The sequence below is a fragment of the Balaenoptera physalus genome (assembly GCF_965194825.1).
Source record: "Balaenoptera physalus genome assembly, chromosome: 15".
Taxonomy (NCBI): Eukaryota; Metazoa; Chordata; class Mammalia; order Artiodactyla; family Balaenopteridae; genus Balaenoptera; species Balaenoptera physalus.
Window position 1 is genome coordinate 21876018 of NC_138894.1, and position 25741 is coordinate 21901758.

Below are 25741 nucleotides of genomic sequence, written 5' to 3' on the forward strand. Positions count from 1 at the left end.
AGTCCTCCCAGAAATGATTGGGATCCACTTCCCCTGCTTTCAGATGGTAATTATGGTATGTATGAAAATCTATAAGCCAGGTGGTGACAGAGGTTAGAAGGGATCTGCATTATTATAGAGATATCTTTGAAAGGTGCAGATGAAGGTTAGTACTGTGACAATCTAGCATTCTAGTTTTTTTCTCATTCTTAAGAGTTTTAGGATCAAATCATATTCATCCTAAATATAATCTATCTATTACATAGTCCATGAGCAAAGGCACATCCAAAATTGAGAGCCAGAGTCCTAAGCAGCCAGGACCAGGGACACCTTGAACTTGGTATCATCCAGCAAGTGCAGGGACTCATAAATACTGCCTTCATTAGCTCATGAGCCCTGTGATTTGTGTCTCTGATGAATAGGGGCACAATTTTTGACCCCTCCAGTAAACAGGCAATGTAATTCCTCTGCAAATTGACTATTAGAATGGTTTAAATGCCCTTGCCTACAAGCTGAAAGGCATAGTTAACACTTTTTACATAAGCTAGAAGACCAAAATTTAGCTATCAATCAAACAGGGCAGAAAGGAATGACTTGACAAAATCATTCATTAAGTCTGACAGGAGTCAAGAACACAAGGCTTTCGTCCAACTGTTTAAATGTATGTGTGACAAGGGAATATTAATTGCCTAAGACAAGACATTTAAAGGTATTAGCTCAGCACTACCAGTCTATTTTACCCAATTAGGGCTATTCATCAATGTAAACAACTACATTTTCTTCAGCAAACCAAAAGAAATACAGTTGATGGATCACAACTATTCTAACAATTCACTTTCTTATTTCATAAGAGGACAGAGTGATTAAAGGATAGAGTTTAACTCACAAACTCAGGAAGAGGAATAAACTGTCTCAAAAATGACCAAAATGGTCTGCCAATGAGGTGGGACATGAGGAAGGTATGATGTGTATTGAGCCACTTTCAAATAGATACTGCAAAAGTGTTTTGCACAAAGTTTAAAAATCTGCAACCATTTGATGAATATGAAACAGTTCTCTGAAAAAGACAGTTCAAGAAAAAATGGCTCTCCCCAGCCAACGAGAATCAGAGAAGCTTAAACTTGGATGAGACTTTGAAGGCTGTATGCCCAATTTTAATCTAACCAATGAAAGGACATCTCTGCAAATCTTTTTAATGGGTAGACATTCATTCGTTCTCTAATTTCAGTTTTATTGAGATAAAATTGAGATTAAAATAAAATTGTAAGATATTTAAAGAGTACATCGTGGTGATTTGATATATATACATTGTGAAAGGATTCCTCCCATCTAGTTAATTAACATATCCATCACCTCGCATATCTTTTTTTTTTTTTTTGGTCAGAACTTTAAGTTCTACTCTCTTAGAAAATTTCAATTTTACAGTACAGTGTTGTTAACTACAGTCACTTTATTATTTACATGAGACTCTCAGACCTTATTCATCTCATAGGTTAAAGTTTGTACCTGTTTACCAACCTCTCCCCATTCTCCCATCCTCCAGCCCCTGCAACCACTTTTCTATTTTCCATATTTACGAGTTTGACTTTTTTCTTTAAGATTCCACATATAAGTGATACCATGCAGTATCTGTCTTTCTCAGTTTGGCTTATGTGACTTAGCATAATGCCCTCAAGGCTCATCTATATTGTCACAAATGGCAGAACTTCCTTCTTTCTCATGGCTGAATAATATTCCATTTCGTGTGTGTGTGTGTGTGTGTGTGTGTGTGTGTGTGTGTGTTTTATATATATCTCATACCTTCTTTATCCATTCATCTGTTGATGGACACTTAGATTGCTTCCATATCTTGACTATTGTCAATAACATTGCATGGACATGGGAGTTCAGATATTTCTTTGACATTCTGTTCTCATTTCTTTTGGATATATATCCAGAAGTGGAGGAGCGGATCATATGGTAGCTCTATTTTTACCTTTTTGAGGAATCTCCATACTGTTTTCCACAGTGGTTGCACCAACTTATATTCCCACCAACAGTGCACGAGGGTTCTCTTTCCTCCACATCCTCACCAACACTTGTTATCTCTGGCCATCGTAACAGGTATGAGGTGATATCTCATTGTGGTTTTGATTTGCATTTCCCTGATGATTAGCTATGTTGAGCATGTACCTGTTGGCCATTTGTATGTCTCTTTGGAGAAATGACTATTTGGGTTCTCTGTCCATTTTTAATGGGATTGTTTCTTTTTTTGCTGTTGAGTTGTATGAGTTCTTTGGATATTTTGGATATTAACCCCTTATCATATATATGATTTGCAAATATTTTCTCCCATTCCATAAGTTTCCTTTTCATTTTGTTGATGGTTTCCTTTGCTGTACAGAAGGTTTTAGTTTGATGTAGTTCACTTGTTTTTGATTGTTTGTTTGTTTGTTTTTGCTTTTGTTGCCTTTGCTTTGGGTGTCAAATGCAAAAACTCATTGCAAAGACCACTTTTAAGGAGCTTATCCCCTATGTTTTCTTCTAGGAATTTTATGGTTTCAGGTCTTATGTTCAAGTCTTTAATCAATTTTGAGTTGATTTTTGTATATGGTGTAAGACAGGAGTCCCATTTTATTATTCTGTATGTGGATATCCAGTTTTCCTAACAATTTATTGAAGAAACTACCCTTTCCCCATCATACATTCTTGATTCTAGTTGTTCATTCTTGTAAAGGTAATAAAGGCCCCTTAATAATCTGTCTTCAGTTGTGCATTTCAACATCTTTTTCTGATTTCACAAGGGGAGAAAAGGATCCATAAAGAAAAATCTACACAAATGCCACATTAGTATTAAAGAGATTTAAATGTTAGACCAAAGAAAACAAATAAGAGTAAATGCACAAAAATGAAATGGGGTAGGTAATAATGCAATTAGCTCAAAGGAGGAAGGGACCTTATTATAAGAGTAGTAAGAAATTCACAGAGAGGAAAAAATATACTTTATCTCTTTCTTTATTCCACTGCCTCTACTCAGTAATTGGTGTTCACTCATTCATTCCTTCTACTAGCATTTGAAGAGTTCCGGGTGTACCAAGCACTATGTTTGACCAGGGACACAAAGAAAAATAAGACAAATCATCTACTCTCACTCACTGCTAAAAATTCCTCTATTACCTCAATTCCCAATTACTAATAAAGCTACAGTGATCAACTTAACCACATATACTTGACTGGCCTCATAAACGCTGCTTAGAGGCAAGCATGAGTTCCTCCTATTCAGTGTATTGGAGGCTGGCCTAGGGAACACCCTAAAAGAGTCCAAATTTGTTAACTTCCTTCACATCATATTACTAAAGACTTTTTCTCACTTAGAAAGGTTCTCCCAGGATTTCTCCACCCCTCCATCAGAACAGACATACTTTCAACTATGCAGTTTGTTAACCTGGAAGGTTTGGTATTTCAAAAGGGTGGAATTTTAGGTAGCATAGGTGAAGGTGGAAAAGATATTTCTAGTATAACACCTTGTGCAGAGCCCTTAACCCACATTGAAAAGCAGACCGATTATTCTGTGTATTTGGAAGTTCTACTCAGTTTCCGGCTGCTTATTGCCCTTAATATTAATCCTGTGCATGTTCACTTTTATAGCTTGCAGAGAAATTTCCTAGACATTATTTCATTTGACCTTATTTATAATGTCATGGTAAGTGTGACAGATGTGGTTTGCAGGGCAAGCATCATTTTCTTTGTTATATCCTGATAGATGAGGAAAGGGAGGGTCCACTAGTTACACATAGAAAATACCAGAGTCAGGTCTTCCGGTTCCAAGAATAGTGCTACTTTACTTAAGGTCTATGTGTTTATGAATCTGGCTGTTCAAATTCACAAATCCCAATTTGACAAAGATGATCTTTTTTTCCATCCTTCACTCCCACACCTAGTCAACCATTTACCCCCAGCATTATATCCCCTCAGGCATTGCTTATCACAAAGAAGGATCTAAGTTTAGATAGCTGGATATTTCATTCTGAGTATTTATTATCTGCCATTGATTAATTGGTATTGAATGGGCATAAGCTGCTTGAATCCAATGTGAGAAAGTCAAGAGTTGTATTAGATAAGTTAACTCTAGCAAGGACTCTTAGGAATTTTATGAAATATTGCTCAAAGAAAGATTTGATGCCCCCTGCACCAACTGAATTGGCAATTGAGAGAGATAATCATTGAATGGATGGTTTTATAGAAGACTAACAGTAGAAGCCTATAAAAAGTATATTAAGAGCAAGATACAGAGGAGAACAACTCTCTAAAACCATATTTCTTTCTAGTGGGGTCAGTTCTACACACCTGCCACAGTGTGGCAGGATTTGTACCAGATAGAATCATCTGGCCCCATACTTCCATATTTCTGGCCATTCCACATTACAACACTAGTCCTGTGGGTCTCAGAAGAATCCCCAGTGTAAATACAAGAGCCTCTGGGAGGATCCCATGCAAAACTTACCAGTTCCCACTCCAGGTATCAGATGAGTGACACTTACAGTTCACTTGAGCAGGATGGGAAACTTGGGGGGATAAGATGCTGTTGGGTAAGGGAAGATGGATGATGAGCACTTACTGTTGGTACAGATGTCACTTATAAATGAACCTCTAAAACTTCTGACCATTTGTGGTCATCAAAGAACCCATCACATTTCCTAAAAAAGAAAGCCTTTCACCCATGCTCCCCTGCTCTAATCCAGTTATAGATAATCGTGTACCTCTGAGTTAACTTCTCTCTCCCGAGCTCTGCCACCGTACACTATACTTCTTCACCTCCTGTCTTTAACTATTGCACAGCGTTTCCAACAGCTGCTGAATTTTTCCCTAGAGGGGCTTCATTTCAGACGGAGCCCTAATGATTACTCCACATTTCTAAGCTTGTGGAAATCCTATAACATGACTGATGCTATCACTGTTTAAGGGAAAGGCAGGAGACAGTCAGACTTCAGGTCTTTCAGTTTTTCAGGAGATCTGGATTCTTACACCATATTTGTTTCATCTCAAGCAGACTTTTACTTCTAGAGCATGGGTTGCCCTACTTTTCCTATAAAAGGCCAGACAATATATAATTTAGTCTTTGCAGCCATTTGGTCTCTGCCACAACTACTCAACTCTGCCATTAGAGAACAAAAACTGACAATACAACTTCTTTACCTAAACAGGCAGAAGGCCAGATTTGGGCCACAGGTTTGCAGGCACCTGTTTTATGTGGTTTCATCCATGGATTTTAAGTCTTGCAACCCTATCACTCTGTCCATGTCACTCTGTTGCTTCACTAGTACTGCAAATCCCTGGCTATTTCAAGCTCCATTCACCCACTCTTTACTTAGAACTGAGCATCTGCAGTACCCAGCAGTTACCTGCTTAAGAAGAGAAATAAGGAGGCTAGAAATGGCCTCAAGAGTCCCCAAGGGGCCAATCTGACTGCTTTACTTGACCAAGTTGACTTTTATTCTCTTTGCCTCATGTTCTGCTAGAAAACATAGGTTATTTCAATGGTGTCTAAGAAATTCCGTTTCTAGCAGACACTTTGAGGCAAAGAACAGAGGAATGGCTGTTGACTTTTCCTAAAAATTCTGTGGACTAGGAGGGTATCTAGTTGGGTTGCCCAGCCTGCTCATTACATCATTAGGTTTTCTGACCTGGACTGGACTCCAAATCCTGATATTTCCTCCTAATTTGGCAAACATATTGAGAGTACTTCTACAGACTGGACAAATACACAGAGAATGCACCCAAAGAGCAACAGACAAGCTGGTTGTTATGGTAATTTACAGACACAATGAAAGTCACAAGTGATCTACTTTCACCTGGTTATTATGGCATTTCTGGCTACAGCCTCAGGGTCACAATGATCTAAGCCTTCAGATTTCAAAGGAGGGCCTGAGGGAAATCTGCTCAGGGCATGGTTCATTAGTGCTGCCTTCTTCCTGCCCCTGTGACTCTGAGCCCTCCCTCACCCATGTTCACCTGCATGGACTTCCCAGCTCGCCTTGACCAAAGGTACTCTTCAACTTCTCTGTCACCCCCTTCATGCAGCTACTTAAAGGCAGCTTGATCTTCACTGAAATTGAAGGAATCAAATAAAGGTATAGAAGTACTGCCCTTAAGAGTTAACAGGATTGATGTACTCATGAAAAACCAAGAAATTGTGGAATGAGAGAGGAGGTACTGAGATTGGTTATTCACCCAAACTTCTGACAAGCACTTATGGTTGGATCAGATGGAAAATCCCCTCTTATCACCAAAGCCCTCAAGACAAATGGTTTCTCTCTAACCCTAGAACACTGGGGCACAATCCATTCATCTCTTTCTTACTGAATATACCAGGCAGGTCAGCTAGTCTCTCGATTTGCATTTAATCAGCTATCCCCCACTCCAGCTAAAATGAAAGTCCTTTACTTTTTTCCCCTGTGATTAATTAGGAAAATAATTATCAAAATCTCATTCATAGTTCAGTGTCTTGCAAGGGGCTTGCCACAGATATGGATGATTTAAGGAAGAAAAAAAAATGATGATATTAAAGAGGAAAGCTATTATTTTGATTATTATTGAGGCTCTCAAGTCATTATTAATTGATATTTACCTTATAGTCTTCCCATTAATGGAATTTTAATAAAAACTAAGACCAAAGTGTATCAACTTTAACAACTACAGTCATTAAAAGGACAGGCTTCAGAATCAGCCCACTTGGGTTCACTAACTTACCAGCTTTATATCAGTAATAAATGTAATTTCACTGTCATAGCTTCAAAATGCAACTCTGTAAAAATAAAATCTTTTGATAATAATAGATTGTAGAATCAAATTGTAGATAAAGTGTCAAGGAGAGAATGGACACTTGTTAAGCAAACGTCCAACAGTTTCAGTGGGTTTCAGCTTTGCTTTTTTGACCTTCATACATAACCAAATACAAATAGGAACAATGGATCAGATGATTAACAGAGTTGGCTATTTCAGCTTTCAATGACAAGACAGCAGCAGCTGCTCGGTTCCTAAGCCTAACCACTCTTAGCATTCAGAGTTATGGAAAGGCAAGCCAAGTGGTTGTGAAGCCATGAATTCATATGCAATAATAATCACTATTTGTAGGTCTTTGAAACTTTAAATAGAGTTCTTTACTGGAGCTTTTATCTGGGCCTTAAACTTAGACAAAGTAGAAAAAAAATCAGTTTTGCAGCACAAAACCAACATCAATGGTTGATAATTACAAAATCACTGATCTTAACTCAATTTCCTAGCTACTAAAATTGCCCAGTAATGGTACCAGATGCTGGGTAAAGGGATAAGCTCCCATATCTAAAGCAGAGGCTGTTGCAGGTGGTGTTAAGGATGCTGAAGAAAGACCTTTTGCCCTGAGAAAAGACCTTAGAGGTCCCTTCTACTTCTAAGAGTTTATGAGTCCAGGACCACTGAATCCATCTCTCTTTTTTCAAAGCTGGTTGAGAAATAAGCTCAGAAGATATTATTCCTTTCTTTTCCTACCTCTCCTTTTCCCCTACTCCTATCCCCCCTCTGATTTTAGGGGTAACTGCAAATCTTTATGCACATATAATCATATAATCATCATTCAGCTTTTAAAATAAGCATTTAAACAGACTGTATCCATCGTATATTAACGCATATATGTGGAATCTGAAAAAATTGGTATAGACGACCTTATTTACAAAGCAGAAATAGAGACACGGACGACATAGAGAACAAACATATGGATACCAAGGGTGAAAGGGGGGGGGGTGGGATGAATTGGGAGATTGGGATTGACATATATACACAATTGATACTATGTATAAAATAGATAAGTAAAGAGAAGCTACTGTATAGCACAGGAAACTCTACTCAATGATCTGTGGTGACCTAAATGAGAAGGAAATCCAAACATGAGGGGATACATCTATACATATAGCTGATTCACTTTGCTGTACAGTATAAACTAACACAATATTGTAAAGCAACTATACTCCAATAAAAAAAAATGAGAGACTGTATCCTTCTTCCTGAAGTTAAAGATGAGTGCGATTTTTCTCCTTCTCGTTGGAGGACATTCTTTGTTGAGATGATTAAATTTCTTACCTTTTTTTCTGTATATGAAGGAAATTTTCCATGCTCCAGCCTGACAAAAATACCTGTTCTGGGTACAGTTTCCTGAAATGTGGCACCATATGTGCACCAGTAAACATTATGTGTAGAGTAAATTAAGCCAAGCCTTATAATGAGGCAGTAAGGAAATTACTGTAGACCTGAAAGAGTAAATCAGCAGTATTAAAATGCTCTCCATTTTCTCTGAAGCACTTCAGAGTGCCATAAAAAAGCTCTTATCAATGTGATAAACATCAGAAAGAAATGCATTTGGAGCAAGACAACCTAACAGACACCACAATTCAAATAGGTCTTCAAATCTGGAGTCCAAGGTGTCATCTCATCACAAAATTTAAAAGTCAGCCCTTTTGCCACTAATGTAGGAGAAAAAAGAAAACAGCCTGACATTGAGACTTTGGGGGTAAACTCTCTCATATAGCAGGTGCAGTAAAGACATTAAGAGATAGAAGCTCTGGAGCAGAGCCAAGACTGAGGAGAGTCACCCATCATAAACAAAACAGCAATGCTGTAAATAAAAACAGGATCAGTATTCCTGGGTTTTTCTTTTGCTTCAGGCTTCAATATAGCTCTGCACTGCCTTGCTACTGATCCTGTCTTTATTTACAATGTTGATAAGATGCTCATCATGAATATTTTTGCATTAATTTCAATTTTTTAAAATACTGCAGAAAATATTATTTATATTGATTACTCAGTTTTTTGGTTCTCCCTAAAATTATGTGCCATAGGCTACTGCCTCATTCCCCTTCACCTCCACTTGGCCCTGCCCCAGAAAGCACAGATCTTGCCAAGCCCTTCAACACAGCACAATGAACAAGTAGACCATCCATTTCTAATCTTGGCCCATGGGGAGAAGAGGCTCAAGCTTGGATTCTCCCTCCCTTGAAACAGGTATTGTATCTGTGAAATGGTGAGGTCTAGAAGATGCCAAATGGATTGGCGAGAACTTGGAGGGCTTCTGGAATCCTCAAGTAAACCTTCCAAAGGACTGTAATGAGATCTAAAAGTTCCCACCATCAGAAACAAAGGCAGTGGAATTCAAACCTGCCAGAACATCACAATTACCTAGAAAGCTTATCATGATACAGAGTTTAAGTTACCACCATCTGTACCTGAAATCAGAATCTCTCAAGATGGAGCCATATACAGGTTTCTCCCGCTATCCGAAAGTAGAGCATTCCTACGTAACCTTTTGCAAGCCGAAATGCTATAAACCGAAGAAGCAACTACCTTATGATGCATCTTGCCAATGGATTCAGAAAATAAACCAAGATAAAACACAGATGCTTATAAACACAGTTCAAAGCTATGGCAGCTGAATGCTGAGATGTTGAGTGTAGTTCCCGGAGAAGGAGCTTGGTGGAGCCACTCTCGCTACTCGGGGTGCCCACAGCCTGTATAAGAACTGGCTGCAAAATGCTGGACAGATGTTGCATTTTACCTTTTTTTTTTTTTTTTTTTTTGTAAAAGCAAAAATCCTCCAGATTTCTTTCAGTTAGCAAAAACAGGAACTAATGTAGGTATTTCATAAAAGCAAAATGGCATAAAATGGACTTTCAGAAAGTGGGGGATACCTGTATCTGCATTTTGGCAGGTTCTTGAGCTGACTTTTCTAAAGCCAGCCCAGCAAGAGGAGACATCTGGGTTAAAGCATAGAAGCTCTCTTAAAATGGAAAAAGCTGTTATTATCACAGTAAAAATGGACTTTTTAAGCTAACAAATCTTGTTCTTAAAACAACAGAAGCAAAGACATGAGAGTTTAGAACAGAGGGAAGTTGATGACTGGGATATTTTGGGGTGGGATAGCTGCATACAGAGGATTCTTCATCCCTTCAACACCTGTGTGGTAGCAGCTTACTTTATTTTGGGCGCTAAGATATGCCTTGAGGAAACAAAGAATATCAGGACACGGGCACAAGCAAAAACACATAAACAACTTAAATCTACTGCAAAAAGTGTCATACTAGAGCTATTTTAAAATGCTTTAGGAGCCTACTGAATAAACCCTGTTTATAAAAATTGGATACAGTTGTGATGATAAGGTGACATTTAAGCTGAGCCTTGTAGGAAAAACTGTGAATTTTCCTAAAAGGAAAAAAAAAAAAGGAGGGAGGGAGGACATTTGGAAAAATTGTTAATTTTCCTGGAAGAAAAAAATTAAAAGGAGGGAAAGGGGTCATTCCAGGCAGAAGTAACATCAAGTGCAAAGTCATGAAGATGTGCGAATACTGGTCTAAGAGACTGCTGGAACTACAGTGAGCTGAAGGCAGGGAGCCTGGTATCAAGGCACTGGTTATGAGGCTGTGACCATACTTTTCGTGAAAAGCAATTAAGCAGTGCCAATGGCAGTGGAGAGGAAGGAATGCACTTGAAACACAGATAGGAGGTGGAATCAGCTGAACTAAATGACTGCAGTTAGGATGGATGTTCTGAAATGTTTGGGAAAGCTGAAAGGACATTCAAAAAAAAAAAAAAAATCCTTGTTGTTTGAATCATCATCTCTGAAAATCTTCCAAATTTTCCTGCTTAGGAGTTTCATCCTGGAAAATATGATAGAATTTTTTTATAATCCTATATTGGATCTTCCAGTGTCAGGATCAAGATTCTACATGGCATTCTCATTGCCTACCTAGGACAGGAGGTGTCAGAGACAGGACCAAAAGTAGACATTCTCTTGAATGTCTCAGACATTCTCCTGAGACTCAGACATTGCTATGTATCCTTCCCCTTCCCACTTTTCCTTGACTTCTGGGGCCTGGAGAAATCAGCAGAAGAGAACAAATCCGTAGCTGAAGCTTCCACTTAATTGAGCGGTTTCCTATTCATACATGTGTTACAGACCCCTCTGCTCAGTACAGCGTGTTATTTGATTAATCAATATTGATCAAGCTACTGGACTCCTTCTGTGATCTAGACTTGCTAGTGAGAGAGACATCAAGCTTGGCCTCCTCCACAAGCTTGTGTTCATGCGTGAACCGTCGACCACATGCTGGCTCACAGGAATCAATTAAACTACTCCATGATCTGAATAGTGTCTTTGTAAGGACAGAGCTTGCTGATAGTGATATTTTAAGAACTATTTGCAAGGATAAAATCATGTCCCTTGAACTTGGACTAATGAGTGTTTTCCAGGAGATTAAATAAATATGTGGTGGCCTGACATTCAGGACTGCTGTAACAGGAATTTCCTAAGGTAGAGATAGCTTGAATATACAACTGTGATCAGGGGGCTTGTCCAAAGATCACCTTTCAGAGTGTTTTTGAGCTCTCTTCTACCTCTGCTCTTCTCCTTCTGGCCTTTTTGATTCTGACTTTGGTGTTTCTGATGACATTTGTGTTCAGCTGTCCCAGAGTTGCTTATGTTCTGTATTTTAAACCCCAATTGCTGTATGATCATTTTCTGGTCTCTACATCTCTACAGCAGCACGGCAATCTGACCTAGGGGTAATCTGACCAGGGATTGTTAGCTCTGACATAGGTTTTCAATGTGAAGAACACAAACCTTAACATTTGGAGGAAATCGATATTTTATTTCATAATTTTTAAATTGTACCCATATAGATAGCTTCATATCCTTATGAGGAAAGCAGCTTCAAGTCTGGAAATAAATGATTTCAAAATGTTTTCTTACAATGAATCTAAAAATAATTGGCCCCATCAGCAGATGTGAGAAAAAGAATTGAATGCTTTAAAATTCCCTTTTTTCTGTAAATGTTTTGGAAAGTCTATAATTCATGCTTTGAGAAGCCAGCTACCTAAACATAATAGCACTTTTTAAAAAGAGGTTCCAGTGAACCATAACAGCTGGAGACCTGAGAGATGATATCCTACCATAAACAAGAACCCTATTTTTGACATGCGCCACAGATGTTTTTTCTGTCTGAAGGACGTACATGTCACCCATCCCCAACCCCGTGGTGGTAAAGGTGAAAACCACAAAGTACCTCTATATATTACATGAACCCTCCTTCTTCCCCAACTGCCTCCCCCAAAGGAGATTAGTATATGGGTGACCCAACTGTATCCACTGCTTCTATGGATTGGCAGGATGGGGAAGGGTTATGAGCCAAGACCCCACAGCCGGACAGCCTGGGCTGGGACCTCCATGAATCCATACTTTGCATGGCCGTGGGTGCATTACTTGGCTTCATGTCCCCATCTGTAAAATGGACATGGTAACCATCTTTTCTATCTCACAGAGCTGGCATGAGGATTAAATGGGGTCCATTTGTAGAGAGAACTTAGAACAGTGCCTGGCACATTGTAAGGACTCAATATATGTCAGCTATTTTTTAGTTTACATTTTGTAGATGGTGATTTTACAAGGTCTCGCTGATGACTATCCACCTTTAGCCACAGTTCTTATGTACGGAATTGGGTCACAAAGGGGACAGCTGAGGAATCTTCAACTGTAATTATTTCTTACTAATCCTGGAAGCTTTTTCTGTAGTCCTATCTGGAGGCAGGATCTTGGTAAATCAACCTTTAATGTGCCACCCAGTGACATGTTTTGCTTGTTTGTTTGTAATCCTTTGCTATATAATCCATTCTATTAAGTATGCATCCCAATGTAAAAGCATTCTATACATGGTTTTGTTGTCTTTTGAAAATGTTTTGATTGTGCTAGCAAAATTGACACTTCTGTCAAGTTGGCACACTGAATCTCATTGCTGGAATTATTACGATGGCTATTAAGGGTGAAGGAATAAGAATTAGTCCATTGATTGGTTTGGAGAATGAGAGAGAGTTGCTAAGTTTAGCAACACACTAACATGTTATGATTACTATTTATTAGCTTCTCATAGGAAAACATCTGGGCCCTGATTTGCTTATCAACTTGGGGGAAAAAAAAGACTAATGCAGGGACCAAAATAATAATCAGGGTAAACCAGCATCACTGTAAGCTTAAGGAAAATCGAGACCATGCCTAGAATAGTTCACAGGTGGCACATAGAAGGAGGACATCGAAGAGCAGCTGGCAGACACCAACTGGGCCCTCTCTAAGGGATGGATAGACCGCGTGGGCTACTAGGTACTCAGGCAGGGACTCGGCCAAAAGCTTTTTTTCTTATAATGGGCTGATTCCAGAATCACAGCAGTGACAGTAGCTCAGACATGGGGCATACTGTGCCCACAGCTCTAAAATTAAAACATAATGCTTAAAGCTGGCAGTTATGTTCCCCTAAATCCATTTTTAATTCCAAACAAAATACTCTTAAAAGGATTCTGTTCTACCACTGCCCACTCTCATGGGTTTAATTGGCAAGATGGATCCATGCCAATCAGTTGAAATAACGCCCTTGGGTTCCTGCAAACTTTTTCACAATTTATGACTCCCCAGTTCCTTGGGACGTACTGCCTGAAAAAAAGGGACTTGGTTCAAAATTCTACTTAAACAGATATCCTTTTTATTCAATTACTTGATTTTTTTTTTCACGTGTTTACAAATTTAAGTCCACTTTCATTAGGCAAGTTCAAAATAATAATCATAATTGACTTTATTTTTTAATTTGGCGACTACAACTTTGCAAGACTCCAGGGTAGCCTTCTGAAGGACACTGCCCAACCTTAGGGCTATGAGGAAGAGGGAGAAAATGGAAAGGGTGGGAACTTATGAAAGTCACTAGAAATATTTTTCTTTGATTTCAGCTTTTTTCCTTATGTGATTTAATTTCTCTAAATATTGTATAAAGGAATATAGGTGTACGGGGAAGTGGAGCCAGATAGCTGAGGGTTTTCATTTTGAATCTTTTCTAACAAAGGCCTGTCTGTAATTGAAGGAACAGATAGTGTTTCTTTTTTCATTTATTTGAACCACTAGCATTCACTGGGCCACCACATAGCTGCTATCAGAAACTCAGATAAAACTTTTTTAATCCAATTAACTAGCTACCTAAATCTAAACTGAAGATCCACCTGAGCCAAGCTAATCAGACTCCTTGCATGTTCCATCTGCAGAAATGCTAGGTAGCTTCTGTTTAGCTCAGAGAAGCTTTTGTACCAGTGCAGGTGTACATGGAGAAACAAAAGAGATGGGAAAAAAAAGATTAAAATATTCCAACATATAGGTAGGGATGGAACTGACAGATGAGGACCATCTTAGTTCTAGAAAGGCATACTGGGGAAGAGAAGGCTGTTTGAACCAAATTCAGGGATGTGGTGTGAAATTATGTCATAACTATTGGATCTGAATATCATAAAACAACTCTCTTTTACCCTTATTCCTCTCAATCTTTGGGAAAGGTGAGCAGAAAAAAAAATCTTATACATGGAATGATTTGAGGGGATGACATATTCCTTTTACTGTCACCCTAAAAGAAGCTGCCCAAGAATCTTGTCACCAAAGCATTTAAAATTTCACGATGAATCCACCTTCAAATTTTACCACTGTCCGCAGCTAAAAGAGTCAACACTTTATTGATAATTGTAACACCAAGGTGAAATCTACTTTATCCATTCCTTCCTAATGAGAGAAAAAAATTCCTATGATAGGTCCATGAATGCCGAGAACTTGGAGTATTGGCTCCAGCATGTAAAAGAATGGTCTCTACTAAGACCTAGAGGGGGAGGAAAGACTCGTTTCATGGATTTTGCCTTGTTGACAATCTAGCCAAAGGCAAACCTTGGAGGAGATGCCTGATGCCCTCCCACTGCTTTTAAAACCAGCAGTTATCTGGCATTAGGACCTCTGGCAGAGGAAATAAATGGACTAATTCAAAGATAGCTTACAGACCCAGTTTGGCTTCTTACTTTTACAAATAGGAGGAGACCGAGAGATGAAGGATCCACAGTCGAACAGCCAGTTTAGTGGCAGAGCTGGAAGTAAAACCCTGAACTCCAGACACCTGATTCACTGTTTTCCACCAACCCCAATCCCAATTCCTACTAGCAGTATCATTTCATTTCAGATGGGGGCTTTGTATGGAAAGATTGTCTAAGAGGGCAAGGAGAAGCAGACCTGGCCGTAGAGCTCTTTGGGTATTACCTAATAATGCCTAAGAAGGCAATGTTTTATTCCCCCTTTTTTCAAGGTAAAATAAAAAGAAAATGCTTTCCCCAAAAGGGCTTGTTAGCTGGGCAAACTAGAGTCTTCATATCCCAGAACTAACTGTGGTATCTTCTAGAGGACATTAGCTCAAGTGTGTCTGTACCTCCTGGTGACATCCTGAAGAGAGCTCAGAAGCTCCCCAGCAGTGATTTGAAGTGGTGTTTTCCTCTCATTCAAACCATTCTTAAGATGCTCCTTGGCTATTCTTGCCCAGGCACCTTGCTAATCTTGTCTGTACTTGACGAACTGCAGGACTGAGTGTTAGATGATGCATCCCTGCCAGTCCAGCTTTTCCAGATGGAGAAAGTAAAGCAGGTGTTACCCCAGGGCTGTGGTTGGTTCCAGATGACCAACACAATCAACACTTAATGAGATGGATATATGCAAAAGCTACCAGCAGGAGACAGGATGACTCTCAGGCAGAAATCATGAAGGAATTCTTTGGGAACTTAATGGATGGTATTGTCTCTTCTAGAGAAGAGACAGAATTCAGTGGAGCTCACCACAGCAACATATAAAATAAGACTTACTGTCTTATAGACAACATGTACTAGTGTTCATATAGCAATTTCAAGATGAAAAGGGGCCCTGACTAGAGATTTCTCACCCCTCCCCTAACATGGACCCTTCAGACAAATGATGCCGTTAGCCATTTAAATCATCCAACTGCCTTTCCTTGCTTTGGTTCCCTGCTTCCCAAACAACCATCTGATAAGCAAATTTTCCCCTAGATTTATATCCCTGAGGAAATACACTGGGTCAGAGACCTTAATTAGCCCATCAGATTAAGAGTTGTATTTCTCATTAACCATTGGCATTCTTGTTTATTCACTGATTGCCTTGGGAGTTTAAGTTAAGACCCAGCAGAAATCAGAGGCTGGTTCTTTACACACCTGGGTCTGAAAAACTGAAAACCAGATGAAGAAGGCAGAGAATGCATCACCTCTTCACCTGGGAAGATTGTCTGGCCAGTGAGAGGGCTCTCCCCCGCCTTCCCTCACCTCAGGGATTATTTTCATCACCACACCCTTTGCACCTGTCACATCTCTCTCTGTTCAGCAGACTCTAAGTTGTTGATGAAAAGTTTCTGTGTATATGTAGATGCTATAAAGAATAGCGAGCTGAACATCAGCTCTAACACAGCACCCTGAAAAAGGACATTCTCAGAAACCACCACTAAGTACCATGAACCTAAAATAAAAACAAAAACAGTACCTGTCTCCTTAGATCCCTTGTTTTCTTGGTCATCTTATCAATTGCAATGTTTAGAGGATCTCCTTTTTCTTTTCTTCCAGTCTATTAAGAAAAGAGAAATAATTTCTGATTTATAAAAATTCAATGTTAGTGACATTAAAGGTTAAAAAAATTCAGAAACACACTTGAGTTGTAGAGTTCAAGCCATTTTTTAAAAATGATTCTCTTCAATACGCAGCTAATACAACTTGGTCTCTAAAGTTGATTTTCTCTGGAGTAAAAATTGATGAAATCAATACATTCTCAAGATGGTTACACGTATGTCCATATTCAACTCCATGCAAATCTGTGTTTTCTTCCCTTCTCCAGACATTCAGCGATTAAGTAAACACAAGGATGTTTTGTTATTGTCTTCAAATACAAATGTTTTGTGTTTTTCTATTATGTAAGCACACTTCTGAATATAAGATGACTGAGATAAAAACTAAATTAGAAAAGAAACTTAAGGTAAATGATCAGAATTCAGAATTTTATACCAATATATCACAGGCTTTTTTTAACTTCTATATCAAAATCAAAAGGGATGCTTTACTAGAAAACATAGTATTTTAATCTTTGTTCTGCCATGCAGTGGAATGCCAAACATGATAATAAGGAACCCACAGCTTGAGGTCACGAGGAAAATTTCCCTTATGACTGTAACAAGCAGAGGCAAAGGCAAAAGATAATAATAATAATCTTGATAAATTATTCAGTGGAAGTTTGGAAGTTTGACTAGTTTCTGTTTTCCCTTTTGTTTTTCTATTTTTTTCATTGCTGTAGTAACACAATTAAAACCAAACCAAACAGAACCTCCATTATCTTTTTAAAACCACAACAGCAACAAGATTCCCATGGATAAAAAGCTCTACATAACTTTATGGATGGCATTATCTTCCTCTGAAGAGAGAATTGTTCTCAGAATCTTTGTCAAATCTATTAAATTATCTAAATTTTAGTCAAACACCCTACAGATCTATTTATTTATTGTCCTAGTGGCAGGCCAATTCTTTTTCCATACTCAGTTTCTGTAAAACCAAGTAGGTCTCTGCAGTAATTTGTGTATATGATGAAATGAGATCCCAGGTCATAAATTGTGCCTCATGAGATAATGTGTTTCAAGGATCCATAGAAATTAACATCGGACAGATTTCTAAATGTTCTCTTCCAATGGCAAAATCCTGGATGCATAAGGCTGATACACACACATCCGATTTACATATAACTAGATTTAAAGCAGTCACTCTTTTCTACAACTTGCTTAATTAATCATTTTTTCTTGAATGAATGGTTGTTGTGTAATCCTATAGGATTTTTCATAGGTTTTGGCTTTTTCAAAAAGCCAAAACCAGGGCATATGTGAGTATTTATCATTTAAAACCTACAAATCCCCATCACCATTTTTCCACTCCCTAAACTAAAATGCTGACCCTCTCAGATGTACACTCTGAAGTTTTGTAGGTAGAAAGAGCTTAAAATAAAGTGACCAACATTTACAACTTTGAAATATCAGCATACAATTAGCTAAAAGGAAACAAAGGTATATGGAGAAGAACGATGTGCTGCTTAATCTTCCGAGGACAGCTGTCACATAGTGAGTGTGACTTCAGCACCCTGGTTCTCCATAGTCAGGTGTGACACCAGCTTAGCAGACAGAGCTGTTTCTTTTCTCTTTGGTTTCCTCCTTGCAAATAGGACATCTGCCTTCAAACTATGGACATTTTTACGGGGGTCTGGACCACAATCATTCTGGAACCACAGATCACTCAAGCCCTTTCCATGTAGGAGAGTAATTAAAAACTTACTTTGAAAAATGAACAATTGTGAGTTTGTTTTAAAATGTGACTATGAGAGAAGCAGACTGGATCACTGAACTTTCCAATGTAAAAAAAGTCAAGACAGTGTGAATACACAAAATAATTACTGAATAAATACTGTGTCAGACAGGGCTCATTGCATCCTGCCAGTAACATATCATTATCTCCATTTACAAAGGAGACCATGAGGATGACAGAAGACCTGGGACCAGGGTGAGAGGAGTGAGGCATTTGCCTCAGGTATAAAATGTAAGGGGTCATCAAAGAACTAAGGAATCAAGATAAACAATAGTTTAATGCAATAGTTTAAAAACTCAAAATTAATGCCCCAAAATCCATGCTGAACAAGTATCAAAACTTTAAATAAAGCCAAGTCTGACAGGGCCAGGATTAGGGTAAGGCCAGTAAGGTGCGTCACGCAAGTACAGGTCAGATAACATTTTTAAATTTTAAACTTTAAAAAATTAGGGGATATATTTATACTAAAAAAAAGTCATTGTTTACCTAAATTTCAAATTTAACTGGGTGTCCTATAATTTTATGTGCTAAATCCAGCAACCCTACCCCCAGGGGTAATGGGGATGCTCAGAATTGTAAGTAGGGTGGTTACAGACACACATTCTGTGAATAGCTGGGCAACATGGGATTCTGTATCCCATCTGGCATCAATAACCTGCAACTGTATAGCACATGTCCCAGACATGTGAGGCATCATGTTGGTCACCGGGGGGGTGGTGGTAGGGGGGTGCAGGGGATGCACAAAAAGCGAGAGTCACATTCTCACACTTGAGGAGCTCCTAATCCAGTGAGGGACCCCAGCGTGAGACCAACAAGACTAACAACTCCACAGAGAGACTAACTCCCTACAGGGCTAAATAAGATGCTCCAAAGAGGAAGGAGATGCTGCACTTGGGAAGTCAGTAATCTCACAGAGGGATGGGAAGATTTAGCTAGACCTTAAGTCCTGGGCAAAATCCGAATAGGAAAGAGGGAGGGCCAAAGTAGCATCAAGAGAAGAAAGAGCAAGGCAGGAATTGGGAGGACAGTGAGTGGAATGGGCCAGCCTTTTCTCCACGATGTGAAGGGATTGGTTTGACTAGCTGTAGAGACAGGTTATTTTTATAGGAGCTTCTTTACAGTATGATTACAGCCAACTAAAGTTTGATCTGCAAGCTCAGAGCATCTCCGGTGATATTAGCATGCCAGGTCCCTGTGTTGTTGGGATTCTCTTTGTATAATATTTGTGATCTGGTGTCTTGAGCTTTCAAATCTTTGGCTGAAAGCAATTCAAAAAAGTGCAGTTGACTTGGGTGCCATCTTTGTTTTCATGGTTTAGAGAGGTGGGGGAATGGTAAGGCCGGGACTAGAACTTAGGAAACTGGGGTCACCAGCTGAAATCATCCATTCACTGGCCCTTTGTTAGCACTAATTTTTTTAACATAAGGTAGGGGCACAGGAACAAGGCTAGTAACCCCTCAATGCTCAGACTTACGTAGTAAATGGGGACTAGCAGCCCATGACCCCATATTTTCCTGTGCTCTGGTATGACCCCAGGTAGAAATGCTTTTAAATTATCAACCTAAATTGGACAGGAAGCTAATCATTGAGAGAGACCAAACAAAGAAAGACTCCTGCCTCCTAGCGTCAGCCTTTCGTTATTAGGTTCTGTGATCTTGGACTAACGATTTGCTCATTTTTTATGTCTGAGTTTTCTCATAAGCACGCTGGATAGCATAATATATGCCCTATCTTCTTCACCAGGTTAGCAGGACAATCAATCAAGGTGTCAATGTGCTGGAAACAATAAAAGGTGTTAACAGTATTCAGGGTAATTAGGAAAGTATTTCTACTGTGGAAAAAAATGAAAGCACTGCTTTGGAAACTACACAGAAACTATTTTTAGATCACCTGGACTTTGACTTTCTCCACTCAGGCAGATAATATATGAAAACCTTGCCAAAGACTAGAATTCCTAAATGAAGAGTTATTTCTGTTTAAGGAAGGAATATTTTGGGTGGTTCATTTTAAACGACTTGTCTGGGATATTCTAAGAGGTGAAATAAGGGTCAGAAACTCCAGATGAATGTCTTTTACATAGTAGGTTGTTTGATATATTTGTTAAATAACTAAAGATTTGATCATCATGAGCAAATTCTAGTTCCCAGGGAATCAACCAGAAGCCTAACCTAAACTCTCCCTCCCTGACCCTCCAGGCTCTATAAACTAAAAATTGTTTAACAAACTGAAGTGAAGAGAGACCTCCGTCTTCATTTTGACACCATCACCTAGTAAACAAAAGTGTGTGGTCTTCAGCCAGTCATCCCTCTATTACCTGCCCTTGCTGAACAGAAGGAAATGAAAAGCAGTTATAAGCACTCTCTGCCAATAACTACCTAAGTGATTTGGCAACTTCTCTACACTCCAGACTTATCATCTGTCCAATGGAGGGGCCAGAGATGAGTGACAGACCCCAGGAAATGGGGGAGCCCGAACATGTAACCACGCTTCCCTTGTAGGGAGGCTCTCACGGCACTGCAGAATGGGCTAGAATTGGCTGTCAGTCAGTCGTCGGGGTATTCTTATCTCTAAAATGTGGATAAATGTTTGCTTTGGGGATTATTGTGAACATAACAGAGATAGGATCTGGAGCATGTAGCACAGTACCTGACCCAGCAGAGGTAACTCAATCAATTTCTTCTCCTTCCTCACCCCCTCATTCCTCTCAAAGATGAAAAGAGCAAAACCCAGAAAGATAAAATCACTGATCACATGGCTCACTAGTGTCTGACCAGGATCTCTGGACTTCTAGCCCAGGGCCATTTCCATTCCATGTCTAAACCATCTCCCATCTCTAAAATTCTAGGATTCTGTGATTTTATAGAGTTTCATGTGTTTCTTTTCAAAGGCTATCAACAAAAATCTCGGTTTGAGGTGTATCTGCCCTATCACATGTTGTCTGCAGACCCTGTGTGCCTTTCTCAGACTGCTCCCTACTTGACTTCTTTATCTTTACCTGCAGAGAACGAATCTGCAATAGAGATAGCCATTTAATAAATATCATTATTTTAAAAAAAAAGAAGACAGGCACGAGCAATCTCTCACACTGCTTCAGGCAGCTTTCCTAGTTGCCATCTGTTGTGCTAGGGAGGTGCATGTTTATTAAACTTTATTTGTTTTAGTCGTTGGGCTCTATTTTACAAAACACATTTGGGGTAGATCTGCAGCTTGAAATGATGAGAGGGAAGGGCATGAATTTCCTGATTTGGCTTTTTATAGGGGGTCCTTTATTCTCCCAGCCTCTGGCTCTAAATTCAAGTCCAGTTTGCCAAAGTATTAGATGCTGTCAAGAAGACTTTCATATTTTCAGTTTAATCCTACACAAAAGTGATTGAGGCCATTAATTGAAATTTTGATTTTTCACAATCATTCTCCAGGAAAAAGACAATATTTTAGTTTATTTTTAAAATAAAACTATCCTTTGTCCTTTTGTGAAATAAAAGCCCTTCTACTTATTAGAAGAGGGTCTTCATTTTTCTTCTTTCTCTCTCTCCCTTTTATTAAATATCCATCATCCCTTCTGAAACACTAAAGAGGTATGCAGTATATTTAAATTGTATGCTGAATATTTCACAACTCCCTAATTTATAAAACAAAAAAGTAAGGAATAGTAATTTTTAAATTTCTGAAATTGACTGTATATTTGTTTAAAGGCTGTTCCCCATCCCAGACCCTCATTCCACCTTAAACACATAATTCAGTACAAGGAGTCACTCATGGAGGCCCTGAGGATATAAATCTACTATCTCAGTGCTTCCATCAGATCTGTGGTTTCATGTTAGTTTCAGGGCACAATATTAATATGTGGGAAATGGCTGTAAGAAAGCAAATGTCCATCACTTTTTCCTTTCCCTCAACAGTACCTGCAAACTTGATTGAATGTATGAGAAATATTCAAAATACTGTATAGTGATGACTCTACTATGCTGAATGCATGGGAAGCTAATCAAATGCCCAGTCTTTAAATTGTTGTCATTTGAAAGAGATGGAAGTCAAAATCATCAGAACGGCAGAAGGCAATAATGTGCCATGCACTCCATCTCCCACACATTTTCCTGTCATTTAAACCTATGATTTAGACAACAGGAGGGAGGAGAAAACATTATCTATTGATCTAGCAGTCACCCTATCATATTTGGAGGGTTGACCATCTATCCTCAAACCCTGTATGTAGAAATCATATTCTTATTACAAATAGCACCAAAAATTTGAACGTTTCATAATACCTTTATATTCGGTGTCAATCACAGTCTGAGAATGTGAACCTTTCTAAGTATTTCTTTTTCCCTAGCTATGGACATTTCTCTTAGAAAAGAAATGGGCAATATCTCTTTAGAATGGATAAAAGTTTAGCATCAGCCGCAAATCAAACCCACGATCAGGATACTTTGACCACGTAAAAACCCAGCTTTCCTGGGCTCTGGGATAGGGGTGGGAGGATAAAAGTAGAAAGGGAAAAACTGATGAAAATGTGTCAAGGCAAAAATGTGTCTGACATTTCTCTGCCAGGCCTCATCAATGCTCAAGGAAAGAATCATCAATATAGAAGGTTAAAACAGCAGGATGGTATTATTTGTGAAACTCCCAGACCATACATACTAGCATAGCAATGTTAGTACACACATCAGGTGGTGCACAGAGAAGGCCTGACTCAGAGAGTTCAGGGCACATCACTATTTGTTTTCATTCTCCCAGCAACCTCTTCATGTTCTTTTGGTAAACCCTCTAATTTTTCCTTCTGACTCTCAACCAAGGAGTTCTGGCCCAGGGATAAACTCGGGATAACATCCAAACCAGTGAGATTCAGCTATAAGGTGGTAGGTAAAATTATTAAAAAGGAGGCATGGGGCTTCCCTGGTGGCGCAGTGGTTGAGAATCTGCCTGCCAATGCAGGGGACACGGGTTCGAGCCCTGGCCTGGGAAGATCCCACATGCCACGGAGCAACTGGGCCCATGAGCCATAATTACTGAGCCTGCGCATCTGGAGCCTGTGCTCCGCAACAAGAGAGGCCGCGATGGTGAGAGGCCCGTGCACCGCGATGAAGAGTGGTCCCCACTTGCCGCAACTAGAGAAAGCCCTCGTACAGAAACGAAGACTCAACACAGTCATAAATAAATAAATAAATAAATAAATAAAAGAACGTGAATTTCTAAAAAAAAAAAAAAAAGGAGGCATATTTTTCTGCACTGGGATTGATAAACTGGCAGCAGATACACCTTGAGCTAGTTAGGAAGTCTTTCAAAATAGATGCCATAAAAAGAAAGCATAGCTGGGAGGTGGGCGGAGGGGAGGGAAGGAGAGAGAGAGAGGGAGAGAGAGAGAGATGAGAGATTAATTTGGGGCTGAAAAGAGATGAGATGCTAGGGAAAGGAAATAGAAGGAAAGGGGAAGGAAGGGAAGAGAAGGGGAAGGGAAGTCAGCTTTTGGAGTCAAAACAAATTGGTTCATAGTTTCCATTATATACTAAACTTGTAAAAATAAAGCTCCATGAGGGTACAGTCTGTGCTTTACCTATCATTATATCTGGCAGCCTGGAGCTTTGCCTGGCACATAACAGTCACTTAACAAATTGTATTATATCAGTGAATGAAACACATGGGTTCCTGAATCCAGCTGTACCTAAATCCATTAGTATCTATCAATGGATTTCCTAGTGTCACAAGTTAACCAATTCCCCCACGTTTGTTGATGTTGGATTTCTGTCACTTACAACCAAAAATGTCTGACTAAATCAGAGACCTTAAACTACCAGACCAAACTAATTTGAAGGCAGCATGGAAAGACAGGGAAACCCCAGCAAGTCCCCCATGGACACAGCTCAGAGAACCAAGGGAGCTCAGGCCTTGCTTTCACCTACAGAGTTTTTCTCTGCACTAATCACTGCCCAAGTTCTAAATCCTAATATAATATTTCTCCCCTAAATCTGATCAGTCACTAAACTTGAGAATTTGTCCTTCAAAAAGTTTCTAGGATTCCTGCTGTTCCTCAAATCCCTCCACTCATGACACCCAGCCACCCCAGTGTACATCTCCAACACCACACCAGCCTCCCTCAGCATCCTCATTATGGCCTGTTGAGACGAAGCTTTCACTTCCTTGGCTCAATATTCCTCTCAGTTCCCATTTAGTTCTTACTGCATGCCTATTTCCTAGTAAACTTTTGAGCCTATATTTTAAGACTTCTTAATTTGAGCTCCTTCTTGTAATTGCCCACACCTCTAGTTAATTTGTTCCTTCTCAACAACTCACACACTTTCTGCCTCATGTTGGTTCCTGGTTGAAAGGCGTCATTCTCCCTTCAACCATTTGCCTAAGCAGGATGTACCCATTCTTCAAGCAACAGCTTAAAATCCTCCTCCAGGGAGTGTTTCTAGACTGAGCTGGCCCCTGAAGACCTTCCTCTCCTCTGACCATATCCTTCTATTATGTACTGTGCCAAATAACGTAGATGTTAACAACAGACCATCCTGCATTGTTTATCAAGTTTTCATGTTCCTGCAGAGTAGAACCCAAGCTTTTTGTGGATAGTGAATTTTATTTTCTCCTGGAGGACTCAGCATAAAACTCCTAAGAAGTGCTCCGGAAGTGCTTCTATCCACTTGTTTGTGGAAAGAAGGATGGACGGTCCAAGTAGGCCCCTGGGGATAGGAGGTAGGTATGAAAGGGATGAATTATTTGGAAAATGTGGGGTCCTAAAAATAAATTTCACTCACTTCACAATTTGCTGATCAAAGCCATAGGAAGTGGTTGGCACCTGTGTAATGTTACAATTCTTGTTCCTTGATTTATTTTATCAACACAGGTGTAGCCCTCAGTGATTATCTGTCAGGCAACACTGCCTAGAAGACAGTTTTCATCAGAGCTCCCCTTCCCCCAGCTGTCAAGCTTGGGTGACTGCTGAGAGCCATGGTTAATTAACCACACATGCCTTTGAAGCCAGTGAGAGACCATGAACTGAGCAAACTGCTAAAAAATGCCATTTTATCTTTACAGTTGAGATGAAAGTAGCCAAGACGAAGTGCAAATTTCCATTGATCTTATACACACACATAAAAATGTATATACCCACACTGATTAAATGATTTAAATTTCAATGAAATTTAAACTTCCCCTTCATTTTTAAGTGCATATTCCCCAGACCACTCAGTTACAATTAAAACTATCAATACCTAAAGGATCCCAGGAGTCTGGCATTTTCCACCATCTCAAAAAGAGGCCAATAACTGGGTCCACATTGCTGAGAGTTCACAGAAATCAGAAAACACTCAGACAGGGGATTACCTTGGTTTATGGAAAGTCTATCTGGGTGGGGAACCCAAGCTTTGGCCTTCCTGGGCTTCATCTGCCCATGGATCAGGAACCAGTTCATACTTTAATTCCTTCATCATACCTTCCTGCCCTCCCAGCTTACAGTGGCCCATTCTCCCCCGAGTGCCTACAGCCACCTATATCATTTATTTCATTGCCAGTTTCCACGCAGGCAACA

The 25741-nt window shown here is 39.4% G+C and overlaps 1 protein-coding gene and 1 long non-coding RNA gene across 4 annotated transcripts in view; one reads left to right on the top strand and one right to left on the bottom strand.

Annotated features, from left to right (window-relative positions):
• Positions 1-25741, top strand: part of LOC309643308 — a 997346-nt gene that overhangs the window by 455491 nt on the left and 516114 nt on the right. The window lies entirely within an intron of this gene.
• CTNNA2 (catenin alpha 2) overlaps positions 1-25741 on the bottom strand; it is a 1185886-nt gene that overhangs the window by 238743 nt on the left and 921402 nt on the right. For all 3 annotated transcript variants that reach the window (XM_082425912.1, XM_082425913.1, XM_082425911.1), the window contains exon 8: positions 16364-16444. In XM_082425912.1, the coding sequence (XP_082282038.1) occupies positions 16364-16444 (81 nt within the window). The remainder of the gene's footprint in view (positions 1-16363; positions 16445-25741) is intronic.